Source organism: Gambusia affinis, linkage group LG15 (assembly GCF_019740435.1).
Source record: "Gambusia affinis linkage group LG15, SWU_Gaff_1.0, whole genome shotgun sequence".
Classification (NCBI taxonomy): domain Eukaryota; kingdom Metazoa; phylum Chordata; class Actinopteri; order Cyprinodontiformes; family Poeciliidae; genus Gambusia; species Gambusia affinis.
The window spans coordinates 13,793,669-13,809,127 of NC_057882.1; the positions used below are offsets into that span (position 1 = coordinate 13,793,669).

General features: G+C 37.4%; 1 protein-coding gene across 9 annotated transcripts in view; it reads left to right on the plus strand.

The window, feature by feature from the left end:
• Positions 1-2,561: 2,561 nt before the first annotated feature.
• LOC122844956 (unconventional myosin-XVIIIa-like) overlaps positions 2,562-15,459 on the plus strand; it is an 83,569-nt gene continuing 70,671 nt past the window's right edge. For 3 of the 9 annotated variants that reach the window (XM_044140837.1, XM_044140839.1, XM_044140840.1), the window contains exons 1-4: positions 11,507-11,611; positions 12,257-12,324; positions 12,446-12,469; positions 13,621-14,394. In XM_044140837.1, coding sequence (XP_043996772.1) covers positions 12,286-12,324; positions 12,446-12,469; positions 13,621-14,394 — 837 coding nt within the window. In that variant the 5' untranslated portion in view covers positions 11,507-11,611; positions 12,257-12,285. Of the gene's footprint in view, positions 2,673-4,797; positions 5,858-11,506; positions 11,612-12,256; positions 12,325-12,445; positions 12,470-13,620; positions 14,395-15,459 lie in introns of those variants that run through there. The other 6 variants (XM_044140838.1, XM_044140843.1, XM_044140842.1 and 3 more) reach the window with 4 other exon arrangements.

The following is a 15,459-nucleotide window of genomic DNA, read 5'->3' on the forward strand; positions in this document are numbered from 1 at the left end:
ATCCTTTTCAAACCCTTTCTGTCCTTTTGTTTAGATTTTTTTTTTTACTTTTTGAGACAGAATTTTGTTAAAGTACAGACATGAAACAACTTGTGATTGTTTATACAGTATCTACCACATTTAGTAACTCCCTTAGTAAATGTAGTCTTTTAAATAAATTAATATTTTATTGCAGTCATAATCTCTTAAAAAATTGAGAAATCAATTGTTGTTGAAATAACAGTTTTGACGGTTGTTCAGAGAGTCTAGGAATTTCTAATTAGTAATCTATAACTTCATGTAGCAAAAAAATTACATGTTCTCTATCATAATATCACACATATAAACAGTGGTCAGATTACAATAGGCTTTCAGACACTAACATATCAGATGGGTTTGACATGAAACAATGAATGAATATGTGGAAAAGTACTCAAATCTATGATGCTAATTGTCATGATTGTGGTAGAATGTTGGACCCAAATGCAGCAGGAAGAGGCATAGGGTAGATTAGTACTTTTAATAAGAATGCAGAACAAAAACTGACTCAGGGAGCCAGAGCAGAACAAAAACCATAAATTCAAGAAAAAGACAGCAGGGTACTGCCAGGGAATCAACAGGATATAACGGGAGGAACCATCAATGAGTGAGAGCAGCAGAAGTGTTTATGTACTGGGGAGAGTGAATGTGGAACAATTGACCACATTCACTCCAGCTGATTGCAGGTGTGAGGGAAGAGAGCAGACAGCAGGCTGTGGAAGAGAGAGAAAAAGTGGCACAGGGGGGAGGGAGATTACACAGGGGACTTGAAAGTAAATCTAACACAAAAAATTAGTAGACATAAGGAACATATTTAAACAAGAGTTACATAACTAGACACAAGAAATAATCATATTAAGCTAGAATCACCAAGAAAGCACTGACCTACAGTAAAACAGAAACAATACTGAGCTAAACAAAGAACAAGAGTAGGAACACAGAATACTGAATCTATTTTAAATAAATATACGGTGCACTCTCCAGGTCTTTCACTCTCCAATGGGTCTTTCTCTAGGATAATGATTCTCACCATATAGTAAACTGAATACAGAAATAGTCTATCAGAGAAAAAACCAAAACCAAAAAAACTATTGTTTAATCCAGGTCTTTACTATCTGGCAATATCATACAAAAAGTAGTTGTAAAATGTTATAGGAGAACTCAAAGTTCCACTTGTATGGAAATGAAAAGGAAACCAACAATTCTATCACTTGTCATTTTGCTAAAAGTTAATATATTTCCAGAGCTTTGATCTTTTTCCCTACTGAATAAATGTATCCAATTGAAATTTTTATTTTATTTAGATTTTCAATATGATATCATACTAGTGCATAAAAGTGTAATATGTTTTATTTGAAAGCATTATACTGTTGCCCCTCAACACATTTAGTACCTTTATAAAAACCCACATACTTCCATGTATTTGTATTTATTTCTTTTAAACCTTTAGAAAATATAAGTAGAGTACTTACGTATTTAGCATTGAAAGGGCTGTGTAGGTCAATGACTGAATGGAAATCTGTACCAGTTTATAACATGTATATTTTCATAGGTTACTATTGGTAGGGTTTTGTTAAATCTTTCAGCAGTAAAATTTCTGTATTTACTGTCACATAATGATATAATTTATTTCTGCAGTTATATTACCATTTGCTGAAGAAACATAAATTTTAAAAATGTCTGAATAAGTTGACTGTCAATCTTTAAATTGCAATTACATAAGTAATGTTAATTTGAATAAGCTTGTCAAGTAGTAATTATTGCTAATTTTGTTTCAAGTTTGGATTTATATCAGATTTCGAATGCATTTGTGATATATATATAAGAAAGAAAACTTAAGAAAAAAATTGTAAAGCTTGTGACTTGGAATTAAAAAAAGAGCTTGTTGTTTTTTAGTCAAATATATCAGAAATTTTTTCATTCATCTTAAAATTATGTCATTTTCACTTTATGTATGTCAAAAAAGGAAATGACTAAAATAAAATAAAAACAGCTTTAGCAATAAGAAAATAATGGAAAAAAACATAATGATGTTATCAAATATTTATTCTACTAAAAAAAGTCATGGTTGATTATTGATAGGGAAGACTGTATAGCAAGGGGGAAAAAAAATCTGGTAAATTCTCTTGTTAAATAAATAGTCCAGAAGGGGTCACTGCTCTCTAGTGTGCAAAATGATGCGTTCATTGGCCGATGAAAATTTTAAAGTTACAATCAATTTAAAAAATTGACAAGCTAAAAATACTGATAATCTCTTATACTGTATATTGAGAATGGAAATACAGTTGCACTTATATGCAACTGCTAAATAGTCTGCTTAAGCTTAAGTCTTAAAGTATTTTAATTTAAAAATAAGAAGCATCATAATCCCCCGAGCCTCTCCGTTCCAGCACCCCACCCACACGAGGAGCCCCCCCAAAACACAGACACATAGATAAACATACACACGCAAACAAACAACACAATAACGAGAGATTATTGTAATTCCCAAGAGTTATTTACGTCATGACTCAGCGCTCTAAATTCGGAGTTTACGACCGGTACTTGAAGGCATCACAAGTACATTCCCTCACCTACTGACAATTAGAAGGAAAAAAAAACATGCCGAAAACTTCTGGTAAACCGACAGCGCTGTCACCTTTGAGCAGTCCCAGGTAGGTCGCTGTTAGACCTTCTAAACAGCATTTACTCTGTGTAAATTTTTATAACAGACATTTTTACACTCTGCTGCTAAGTGTTTCCTAAAGCCAGTGCTAAAGAATGAGGGCAAAGCAGCTTAAAGGGAGCGCATTATTGCCAAGCTGAGCACTTGTCAAACCGCAAACAAGCGACACATGATGTACGCCGGTGACGGATACTAACTTCAAGAAGAATTATCACATTATGAAACTCTAAATGCGTCGAAATATTATGTTTCTTTATTTTACTGTATCTTGGGCCTCAGAGGACACGATTAAGTGTGGATTAAATGCGAAATTTATTTGTGTTCACCCAAAACTAAAGTAGATTTGCTATCTGTGCGTAGATGCATTAACGTTTAATTGTACTCCATCACTTTAGGGTGAGGCTGACAGTTTGAGAACGCGAAGATAACGTCAAAGCTCCTCTGAACAGTGTGTGTATCTAGGGCGACTTCAGATAAACTGTGTCACAGATGTGTAAGTGCATAGACAGAGAGGCTATTCCCCTTTTCTTCTTTTCCTGCCCTTCCTAATACATTATGTGCCCTCAAAACTGTGTCCTTTGAGGTCATTTTGTGTCCTCAATGTAAATCATTTTGATGCAGGAATAGTAAGTGTAATTGTATTGTATCACACAATCTTAAATAACATTTTGTTTTTGCAACTTCTGACTGTAAAGTTGTTGCTCATACAGTCCATTGCAAAATTATTCATGACAACGTTTTATGTTTTTGCCATCTCCCAATAAAGTTCTTTGTAAATTATGTTATGCGATAGACCAGTACAGAGTAGTGAATGAGTGAAGTAAAAAGAAAATGTTAAATAGTTTTTAAAATGATAAATCTTAAAATTGTGGGATGTATTTGTATCCCAATGCATTTTAAAAGTAACCTACTGTAAATGGCCTACTCTTATGTTTTTTTTAATCTCAGGATAAAAGAAAACAGCTGTTTGAGTCAAAGAATGCAACCAAACCATACCAAGGAACACACCAAAGTTCTGAAGTTTAAAGTAGAATTGGGTTCTAAAATGGCATTACAAGCTTAGCAAACCTCAGAGCGTGGCTCATTATATCTCCTGGAAATGGAAAAAGTTTGGCACAACTTTAAACCTACCAAGACAAGGCTATCCACCAAAACTGATGGACCAGGAAATGAGTTATTATTATAAGGAATTTATTCAGAGAAGCCTCAAAGAGGCCAATAAGCTCCGGTGGAAGAATCTGTTAACAGGACAGGGTATGCTCCACATATGTAGCCTTAAAAGTACAGTGCTTAGATGAAAGACAAAGGTCAAAAGTTTATATGTAGAAGGAGTCAACATACATGTGAAAAAGGTGTTCTAGTTAATGGAGACCAGAATTGAACACCATAATCAACATGCAGAGCACTGACTTTGAGAGCTATTCTTCAACTGGAACAGAAAAACTGGTCCGAGACCTATTGGGGGTGGAGTATAATTCCAAAATCACTTTTAAGGTTTTTATTTTTGAAAAATAATGATCATGTATCCATGCCCTTCCAGTTCATGCTGTAATTCAGGGGTGCCCAAGTCCATTACTCAAGATCTACCATCCTGAAAGTTTTACGTGTCTTCTTTCTCAAACATGTCCAAATCAAATGGCTCATCAGCATCTACTAACTCTGCAAAGGCTTGAAAATTAGCCATTTATTTGATTCAGGTGTGTAGCAACAAAGATACATCTACAAGTTGCAGGATAGTAGATGTCAAGTTCTGGACTTGGGCACCTCTGCTCTAGTTTGTGATAGTTTATAATGCAAAATCTTTCAAAAAATATGTCATACTTTGTGGTTGCAATATGACAGAATAAAATTCTCACTATATATTAATATTTTGGCAAAGCAGTAGCAACAAGCATACATAAACTTTAAAGTAATTCAAATATGCTTCACTTTTGTTTAGAGTTTTGTTTCTTTAAAGGCATCAGTTATTTATTTATATGTATATATTTTTTTTAGATTTGCCAGGTTTTCCAGTAAGGCTTTGATTGGAGCTGTGAATGTCAGTGTTTCCAGTAACATTCTAAAAAACTCATATTCTTTTTTCTTTTTCTCCTTACTTGACTTCTCATCTATAGCATATGCTCCTGCATATTTCCATAAGACTCTGATACAAAAGTTGGACCCCCTTAAACAAATTAATTTGCTGAGTAACAACAAAGAACCTCAAGCATGTTTCACCTAATCAAGAAAGACAAGGAGAAGGAAAAGGAGCTGGGCAAAAAGGAAAAGAAGGACAAGAAAGAGAAAAAAGAACGGATGTCCCAGTCAGAGTTGAAAAGCTTGGAAGAGATAAGCATACGTAGGGGGTTCTTCCATGTCAACAGAGGGAGCACCAAGAGGCAATCTAGGGCCAAGCTGGAGATCTCCAACCCTATTCCAATTAAAGTCGCTAGTAACACAGAGATTTCTCTGACAAGTGTAGAGAAAGATCATCTTCCCAATACCCAGGAGCCTGATGTAAGACAAATGTCTGCAAGTACCTCTGGTGAAGATCAGATTTGTAATCAGTTGGAACCTCAGCGCTGCTCTGTAAAGGAGAGAGCAGCTAAATTTGGGGAACTGGCTAAGACCAATTTATCAGTGAGTCAGAGGCAAGCAACTATGAGTCAAAAGAGTATAGATGGTGGCAGCCCAAGTCTCTCAGATCGGAGAAGGTCTACCTTTAGTTCAATGTCCTATCCCAACCCAAAAAGCACTGTTAAGATTCACATTCCTGAGATTGTAGAGAAGACCTTCCCTGACGTAGACCTACAGTTGCCTGTGCTCATCACTCCACCAGTACCAGATCCAAGAGAGCTTGAGATTCAGAGGCGAAACACAGGGGACTTCGGCTTTTCTTTGAGGAGGACCACCATGATGGAGAGACAACAGGACGGAAGTGTGTGCCGGCGAGTTGTGCATTTTGCGGAACCAGGCGCAGGTACCAAGGACTGGGCTTTGGGCCTGGTCCCAGGAGACAGGCTTGTGGAAATCAATGGAATGAATGTGGAGAGCAAAAACAGGGATGAAATTGTGGAGATGATCCGTCAGTCAGGAGAGGCAGTCCGGCTGAAGGTGCAGCCAATTTTGGAGCTTAGCGAGTTGAACCGCAGCTGGCTGAGGACCATTCAATCTCTGCCCAAAGATACCTTCGATGTGAGTACAATTTTACACCTACTATTCCAAGTGCTTTCCTGTTTTTGCCTTGGGCTATAATTGTGTGATGGGTCTTGCGGTCATTCCTACTTGGAAGAATTTCTTTGTACTCTTTTAACTGCCCAGTCTATAAATCCAAATATCAGATAACCTATTTACTCGTCAACATAATTTCTTTTGTCATTATGCATCTATTATTGATTAGGGATGTTGTCAGATGTCAGAGAGGCTTCTATCTCAATGTAGTGTCACATTTCCTCTTCACAAATCATTAAGAATGTTCTGGCATTGAAGATACCCAAAGGCAAAGCATGTGTTATTTTTTCTTTTCTTCCAACAAACACAATTACATTTTAAAAGGGCACCAATAAATGCCAAACCAGCAAAGAACTTGGCTTATCAAATTATGGCAACCAATAATCAGAATAGCAAACAAAAAGCTCATTAATATTTTTTTAAAATTAGACTATGAGAGTGATTTGATTGAGGGGAAAAAGAAACATCTGTACGTAGATCAAAAATAAGTAGAATGTGGCTTATTGACAATGATACGATACCTTTGTGTTATCAGATTCTTTCATGATATATTATACTGCCTACCCTTACTTTGGGTGAGTTTAAGAAAGCCTTCTTGCTGCACAAGAAACTCCAAAACTCCTTTTGCAAATGCAGCTTAATGCAGGGGTTTACTAAAGTGAGTGTCTATGTGGTTCGGATGTATTTGTTGATAAATTAAGATTGCTGGATGTTGCTTTTTGTGCCATATGATTTTTACATTTACTAGAAGGTTTAAAAGTTTAGTATAAGATATTTTTAGATTATATCAATAAGATCCCTGGTCTGCATGTAAGGATCTTAAACTCATTTTAAAACTGATCTCAGGCCTGGAATACAGACTTAATGAACTAATAATTGAGAATATAGAACATTAAAAAAATGAAGCATTTCTGGATTTGCCATGTTGTTTTCCTGAGTCAGTTATCAGCATTTAAGAAAGAAAATGATCCCCACCCCTTCATCTGTTATCTTTCTCCATGTCTAGATAATGGGTATAACTGTTATGACACCAGTAATGTGATTTTGTGCTTGCTTGTATGGGGGAGTGTCTATGCGTGTGTGTATGGGTCTGTTTTGAAAGAGAGAATGTGTTCGGGTGTACATATAATCCCCCTGCCAGCCCCCCATCCTTTTGAGACCAAACAATGGGACGCTGAAAGAAACAACGGCTCGAACGCCACCACAGCCGATGGCCATATGGTCTGGTAAGACTTGGCTGGCGGCCCATTCGGAGCTCTTTTCTCCAGTATAATCGTGGGCAGCAAGCAGAGGGCCATTAAGTTAAACTCTTTATTAGCTGGCACAACAAACACCTTAATTTGCGCTTAGTGCTGTTTGTTGTCCTGACAAGAGTTCAGAGAACAGGCTTGTCTTGGCCTGGTAGTATGTTATTAAGTCAGTTTATCAAGAAAGTTGGATGAATTTGGTGACTTTAGTTTGATGTACATACTAGAAAATACATGTACATAGTTTATTTGCTGTTTTTAAAGAGCTGTTTGTCCTTTTCTACATTGCTCCACATCCAGCTTGTCTGGTTAATTATGAGACGGGGCAAATGAAAGAAAATGTGCTTGTGAGGATGACCCAGAACCAACAGAACTATTTATAGGTTGTTATAATAAGAATATGTTCTGAATCTGGAGCTCTGGTTCTCAAATCTGATTTGTGAAGCTTGACCATATGGTATTTTATTGTTTCTTTTTTTGTTGTTGTTGATGTTTTATTGAAATGTGATTAACTGCCTCATGTACATGGGAAGATTGATGATTCTCTCTTGTGTGTCTGGTTGACATGGAGCGATAGCCAGATGATGATTGCAAGCGAGCACTGACTTTGTGGAATGACTTTGTCATCAGTGTGATGTTGCCCAGCAACCACTGTAACTGCAGGGAGAATACAATAATAATAAGCCTGTTACTGAACAAAAAGTGGCTGGACTAGTATCAGCTAAACACCTGCTCTCTTGCGTTGCACTGTCTGTCCCTTTTTTTCCCTGCTCTGCTTCATCATCATATGGTTTCTGATTACAACCCTGGTCTGCTTTTGACTGCTTAATACCCCCCCTCAGTTTTTCACACTAATCTGTCGTTACTCCACCCCGAAGAAAAAAAATAAAATCTTTTTCTCAATCTAAATCCATCTAGCTCAAAATAAATCCTGCATTATCTGATAAGATTAGCATATTTGTCATTCTTAAAAAGTCAGTAGCAGATCCCCAACAACTGTTTTACTGTTCTGGAGGCAAAAAGAGAGCCTAAACTTGATTAGTTGTATTGGTCTGTTGTATTTTAAGTTGTAACATCAAGCACTTTCCTGCTGTATGTTTGAGCCAAAATCCATTTGAAATGACTTTGTTTTTGATATTTAATTTGTAATTATTGTTTTGTTGTTTTGGTGTACATTTCTGCATAACTGCCTTATATTATACTCCTGCATTCATAATGCGTTGTATAGTTATATGTGGCCTGGTGCTGTATAGTTCACAAATAGTTTTAGAAGACAGAAATGATGAAATGCCGTCATCTCTTCTACAACTTGTCTAGTCAGGTTGCATTATCCCTATTGTCAGTGGGCGGATACAACAGGGGAAGTAGTTTCAAACAGGAATTAGAAACGGGAGGTGTTTATTTGGATAAAATGACCTGGTTTATAACAAATGTTAAAAACACAAAGTCATTCTTTTCTTTCTATTCTATCAAACGCATATGTAAAAAGAGTATGAGTTCGATACTCATACTCATAAGTGAAATTGGATACTTTTATTTTGGGTTTTGACACCAATGGGAACTAAACGTCACATACTGTGTGACAGATGCCTGACATTCCAGGGTGTGTTACAGACAACCATTAATTTTCCCTGAGTTGTATTTACTTGCTTGTCACCTATTTTTCTTGTTGGCGTTTAGGAACTATGCTTGCACTGCATGTACATTATTAGTTTTACCACCAAATGTGTGAGAAAATGTTCATGCTTTAGAATAATTTCTGATTTTTGATCTCTGACTGACTGGAAGATGTAACTTTGTGTTACACATTTTAATGTAGTTTGAAATTATAATCACTTTAATTCTATTAGTTTAGAATCCCCCACACAGGTTTTTAGCAAGTCAATCATGCCCAATTTATATTCAAATAATTTCAATTTGAAAGTTGGCTGTGGGAGGAAGGATGTCCTGTAGCAGTCTGTATCGCAGCAGTTCTGAAGAAGCCTCCACTTGTAGACACTGTTGTATTTTTAAGAAATAATCATAACTACACCACAATCCTCATTGATTCCACAGTCAATGTCAAATGTCAAATTTATTTATATAGCACTTTAAAACAGGCATAGAACTGCACCAACCACTGTATGACTTCTGTTCAGTCATGCCTTGAACAGAAGCGACCTGCTTTTGTTGCCCCAACAGATGATTTCAGAAGAGATTACACTCTCCACAACAGACTTATAGTAGATGTACCGCATCTTGCTGCGAACACCGAAAGACCTAAGCTTCCTGAAGATGTTAAGTCTGCTTTGTCCCTTCTTGTAGGTACTGTGGTCACTGTGGTATCTGCAGTTTAGTTTGTATTCCTGGTGAAGACTGACGTATTTATAGTCCTCAACCGCCTTCACTTCACTTCCGCCACCCTTGAATAATTAAAACTTAGGCCCCCTGTAGAAAAACTTAGAACAGCCTATATTCAGTAATTGACACACCACAGGTACCCTTGATATGTACAATGAAAACATCCTGGCACTACTGCAAAAGCTAATATTGTCAATCCTCGTTATTTCCACTATTGGGGTTACAGTCAAACAGCATCAAGGACTGCAGCTCCTACACTGGCTACTTTATCAGTGCTAGCAGTAGCATTGTGCAAAATTCCATCTTCCCAAACTGCCTCTTCTCTCAAATGTTTTAAGTGTGCACTACAAAAAAAAAAAAAATTGGTGAATAGGTGGATTTCTGCGAATAAGTTGGAGTTGTTTCACAGAAAAATTAGGAAATACTGAATTATAAATAGGCAGGGGTCCACTGTATATTCAAAATCAGTTCATTTAAAAAAACGATTTGATTAAAAAACAAGCTGTCTTTTATCCTGAGCGAGTATATGGTAATGATAAAGTGGAACCACTCGTTTTTGACAATAAGAGCCCTGCAGCAGAACCCATCGTGTAGACAACTGCTCTGTCAGTTAAGGCTTCCATTGGCTCAGCACTATTTTACTGCTGCGACTCACCATGCTGGTACATGCTTTTGTACTTTATCCCTGAGACATTAACCTTTCATACAAGAAAAGTGTAAAGTCTGCTGTTAGTCTTCACTTTATGTTACAGTTCATGAGCCAGGTAACTCAATTCAAAGTATGGAAGGGTTTATCTGGGTCAGAATCAGTGGTTTCCGGGCTGTACAGTGTTTAATCATTACTCTGTACAAGCCATGTGTGGACAAACAGTCCACACATTGCTGCGTCCCAGTAACAGACTCCGGGGATTAGCAGTCTGTGCTAGACAGAGCAGGAATGCTGCACGTGTGACTGGATACTGCTCACTGTTAACATTCAAATTTATGGGCTTAGCAAGAGAATTTATCCTATTTTATCTGTTTGGAGCGTTTTAAAAGGAAGGCTTAATTTTCGCTCATGCTTGACTGGACATTTGCATTTAAATGTAACATCAGAAGCCTTTGCTTTTATCATGTCTGGATCCAAAATGCACTTGATTTGATCACTAGATAGCTGATGTCTAGATGTTTGTGAATAATGTGCTTGATTGGGTTGATTCATTCCTACCCAGTTCAGCCAGTTTCTGTGTTTCCTTGTCTTTGTTTCTCTGCTACGTGACAAGCTAACATTGAGGTAAATATCCGCCTTTCAGTCATTCCTCCCTAAAAGTATCTTGACCCAACTGGTTTTACAACAATGACGTTTCAAATATTTTTGATTTAGAGACCAGATGGGTGGGTTTAACTTTAATGCTAATTAGTTAAATACATTACTAATAAACTTTGGGATGTTGTGTTTGGTGTTCCTTTTCTTGCAGAAAAGCAACACAATATAGAATGTGGGTCAGTAGAGTGCAAAAGCAGACCCTGTTGTGAACTGTGGGCTTATAGCTCCCTCTTGTGGTTGTAAATATAAAGTAACCAACGTGTCATTCAATTTAAAGCTGTTTAGTGGCCTTGGGTAAAACATTTTAGGCTGTTTCTTTTTTTTTTTTTTTTTTTTTTACGACTGTAGATGTTAAAAAGCCTCTTACTGAAATATCCTTCCATTAAAGTAAACAGATATTCATTGTTCCATTGTTTTGTTTTTAGTACTTATGAGAAGTTTCTGGGAGGCTTAAAAAATGTTTAAGCACTGCTTGATTAGCAAGTCTTTATTTTGGATTCTTTGTCACGAGAAGGGCAACGTGGCAGTGAGATAAGGCAGTAGTTTTGCAAACTCTATTAATAACCCCTCTGTATTTCAGCAGCTGTCCCTCTTCCATCCCCCGGCCCGGCTCTTCTCACATTACTCCCCACTGCTCTCTATTCCTAAACCCCCAGTCTCACTGTGCAGCTCGGACTATGTCCCCGCCCTCGACATCACCCTCCCTCTCTGGTCTTGGAGTGTGCGTGCTCCCATCAGATTCAGGTCTTACCCTACCTTTAGGTGTGACTGGACTGCTCTAGCGTCTGAGGCAAGATCAGAAGGTTAACCAGGCCCAGAGAGGAGGTAATGGGTTTGAACGTCTGGCAGATTGAGTGTGCGGTATGAGTGGGGTGATCTTCTCAAGGCTAACCTCTAGCACTTCCATTAGAGCTCTGATAGGGTCTCAGAATGGCCTCCTTTGCTACTCAACCTACTATTTATAGGAGTGGACGCTGATGAAAGCAGGGCCTGAGATGGTGAAGTAGTTGCTGTGTAGCTAATTCTTGCTGTAGTATCACCATATTTTAGTTCAACTTTTGAGAAACTGCTAGAAGTTCTAAAACTTTTAGAAATTGTACATGTCTGTGATATATTACTATTTTATAGTGTTTGTTGTGGTTTTTGTACTGTTGGAAACATCTTTTGTGTTGTTTCCTCTGTCATGGATTATCCAATTTGTTCTATCCCTTTTAATGGAACAAATTTTACATATAATACATTTACTGCATTGATATCATCTCATCATTTTATTCATGTTTTTTTTAATTTATTTACAGTCTCTCTGATCTTTTGCTGAATAACCCGTTGTGGCGAAATAAAGTCTACAGTATTTCATCGCTTATCCCTGAACTTTATTTCTCTTTCATTTTAGCCACAGCCTTCATCCCTTCTTCTCTGGCTGACTCCCATTTTCTCCCTCATTCCATTATTTTGTTTTCCATATTCCAGTGTAAATCCATGACTTCTGGCCTGTCACCATGGCGTACAGATCACGCTTTTCCTTCTGGGAGCAAAAGGTGTTTCACATCTGCATGATGTTATTTGTTGCCTGTACATAAATATTCATTCTGATGTGTAGAGCGTTGGTTTACATAGTGTGATCATTCTGTTTTTTCTTTGGCTATGTCTTTTATATAGGCTAAAGTTGAGAACAAAACAGAAGTAAGTTGTCTTTCAGATGCATGTGTTGCCAGAACATATTCATTTAATGTCTGCTTGATATAAATATCACAATGAGCTATATTGAAATAACCTGGAGTGGTTTTGAGAGTTTAACTTTTCATTTTAATGTTTAATGCAGTTTTTTGTTAAAAAAGCATTTTTTTTATTGTTGACAGAACTAATAATGGCATGTTTGTTTGGGAGAAGTTTTACACCTTTAAAGTAAATATCCAAACAATCTGACAGATAAAAGGGGCAATTTAATTGCTAAAGTACTAATGTCACATGTTTTAGTGAAATAAATTGTTTCTCTAATGGATGGAACGTTTAGATGCACTGATTAGTACTTTGTGCTCAATTTCTGATGAATACTTTTGCAAAAACCTTGTCTGGTTCTGATTTCAGCTGACTAAAATACTGCAAGCAATTATTTTTTTTCTGCTTTATGGAAAAATGTCAACATTAATCTCTCCTAATACTAATGTATTTAAAATAAAATAAAACATTAATCTTTACTGATGCTGAAGCTGGTTGAGCCTTCTCACGCAATAAGAGCCTCAAGATTGAAGAGTGTTGTCAGTAGGGCATAGTAGTGTTCAGATAAGATGTGATTACTGATCAGAATATATATTTAGTTTCTGACCAGTCAATCACCATTTAGAGCCAGTCAAGTTTTAAATCCAACACCAACCAATTTCTTAGTGCGCCTCTATTAATTCCTTAAATGCAAAGCATGAACAATCAATTAAGGATTATATTAGAGTCATTGACCCTTCACCCTAATATTTGCAAGCTGGAGCACTTTTCTTCACCGCTTTTATTAGCAAGTAGATTTTTTTGGGGCTGTACTGCCACCAAGATTGTTATTCAGAAAAATTACTTCTCAATATGCATGTGCATATCAATTTAAACTTTCCCATTAACTTTTAAATTTGAAATTGTTGGGCTGTGCTGGATTTATTGGGCCTGACAGAATTACTTGACCACAAGTTTAAAATATGTAAATTAAAGTCCAGCTTAGAAATCCATTCAGAATAATCTCCTTGAAACTTTCTCAACTCAGAATTCGCCCCTAAACTGAACGTTTTTTTTCTTCCTGTGTGAACCGCCAAAAGGAATAATCTATACCGTCTTGCTTTGCTTCTGTCCAGTCCGACAGTAGTCAGCCTCAGTCAGTCACTAATCCTGTCGCAGACACAGCCAGTGGTCCACAACTGACTGCATCGTCAGCTGAAGGGTCCAAAAGTAACGGTGCCATGGTGGGACCGGATACTCCTGAGCAGGAGGAGAGCACTGGTGGTAAAAAGGTGGTACGAGTTGTGAGGAGAGTTGTCAGGCGGGTGGTGCCTGCTGGTACCGAAGAGCAGAGTCAGCCCACAGCATCAATTGTGACTCTAACAAAACCTAAGGCTGCTGGAGAGGACAAGGATGATATATCTGTAGGACTGGCCAGTTTGATGGGCAGAGTTAGAACCAAGGAGCACCGGCCTCGCACCCGCACTCAGGACCGCAAAGAGGATACAAAAGAGGAAGTGAAGCAGCAAGAAGAGGGGGAGAAAGAGAAGGCAGATGAAGAGGTCAAATCACCAGTGGAAAAACAAGAAGAGGTCTCATCTGTTGCACCAACTGCAGCTCCAAACCCAATGCCACCAAAGGCAAACCCCCTCACCCCTCCACCTGGTTTTTTACCCCCTTCAAAACCAAATCCTTTGGTACCACCTGCTGGTTTCATTCCTGCACCCAAACAGAATCCATTGACTCCACCACCTGGTTTTATCCCTGCCAAACTGACCAGCCTAGCACCTTCCAAACAAAATCTCCTGATGCGACCTTCAGGGTTCATTCCTGTTCCAAAGACAGATCCTCTGGCTCCTCCTGCAGGCTTCATCCCAAAGCCTCGTCTGTTTGGTATAAAGAAACCAGAGGTATTGAGTTAAAATGTGCATGTTTGCCTTTTTCTCTGTGTGTAGCATGCCTTTTAACAATAACATACAAGGAAATCATCACATAGATACATTGTCCTCTAACATCAAGTTGAACAAAGTTGTTTTAAAAAAGTATTGTAACGTTTTATTCCACATATGGAATTAATCTGCGTAATCTTTACTGTTAGCAAAATCACTTTCACAAGATAGTTTGTACTTCATAAAAAGACTTGGTATAACAAAGACACCCTGAGTGATTGGAAGCAGAGGGCATGTACAAGCTCATGATAAGACTTCATCAGTGTGTACTCGTTTCCTGCACTCTGGTTGTCTGGGCAGTTCAAACTGTCTGTGAGCACTGAGCTGTGACTCATTACCATCACTTTCTGCCAGAATAGATATGGTGGTTTGTTTTGTCTGCCATAGACGGGTAAGTAGAGCCTTTAAATATTTCTTAAGGCACATTAAGAATCAAGAAAAACACTAATGGTGTTCTCTAAAGTAATTAGTTGTTTTTGTCACACATTTTATGTTGCCTTTTGAGAACCAGAAGCAATGTATTTTGTACATTGTTCAGGTTTATGGTTAAATAGTTTTAGTTTAGTAATTTTTTTTTATTACCTTCTTGTTTATTTGACATAATTTGCATTGTCATAGACATCCATGAAATGTGGAATACAATGAGGTAATTGGCCCACAAGGCCGGACTCCAAGTATTACCAAGGCTTAAATTGTTTTTTCAAGGTTTATTCTGCTCTTTAGGAGAACCACTTTAGTGTCTAGCAATAGCACATCTTCTGGAAGTAGTCAACTCACCATTTTCGTTTGGCGACTGCTGTACAGTGAGGTTGATGTGATCAGTTGTGACAATGAGCATTGTCCATATTTGTTGTTGCATTTTAAGAGCACAAAATTGACCCGTGCCTCAGGAAGCTATTTCTATTGTTCCAGAAACCCATCAACATTTTATATATGTTTTTGCAATCTGTTTAATACACTATTAACTGACTAACAACGTTGGATAATTTTTAGAAACATTTGAAAATATCCTTACCGGTAAGACAC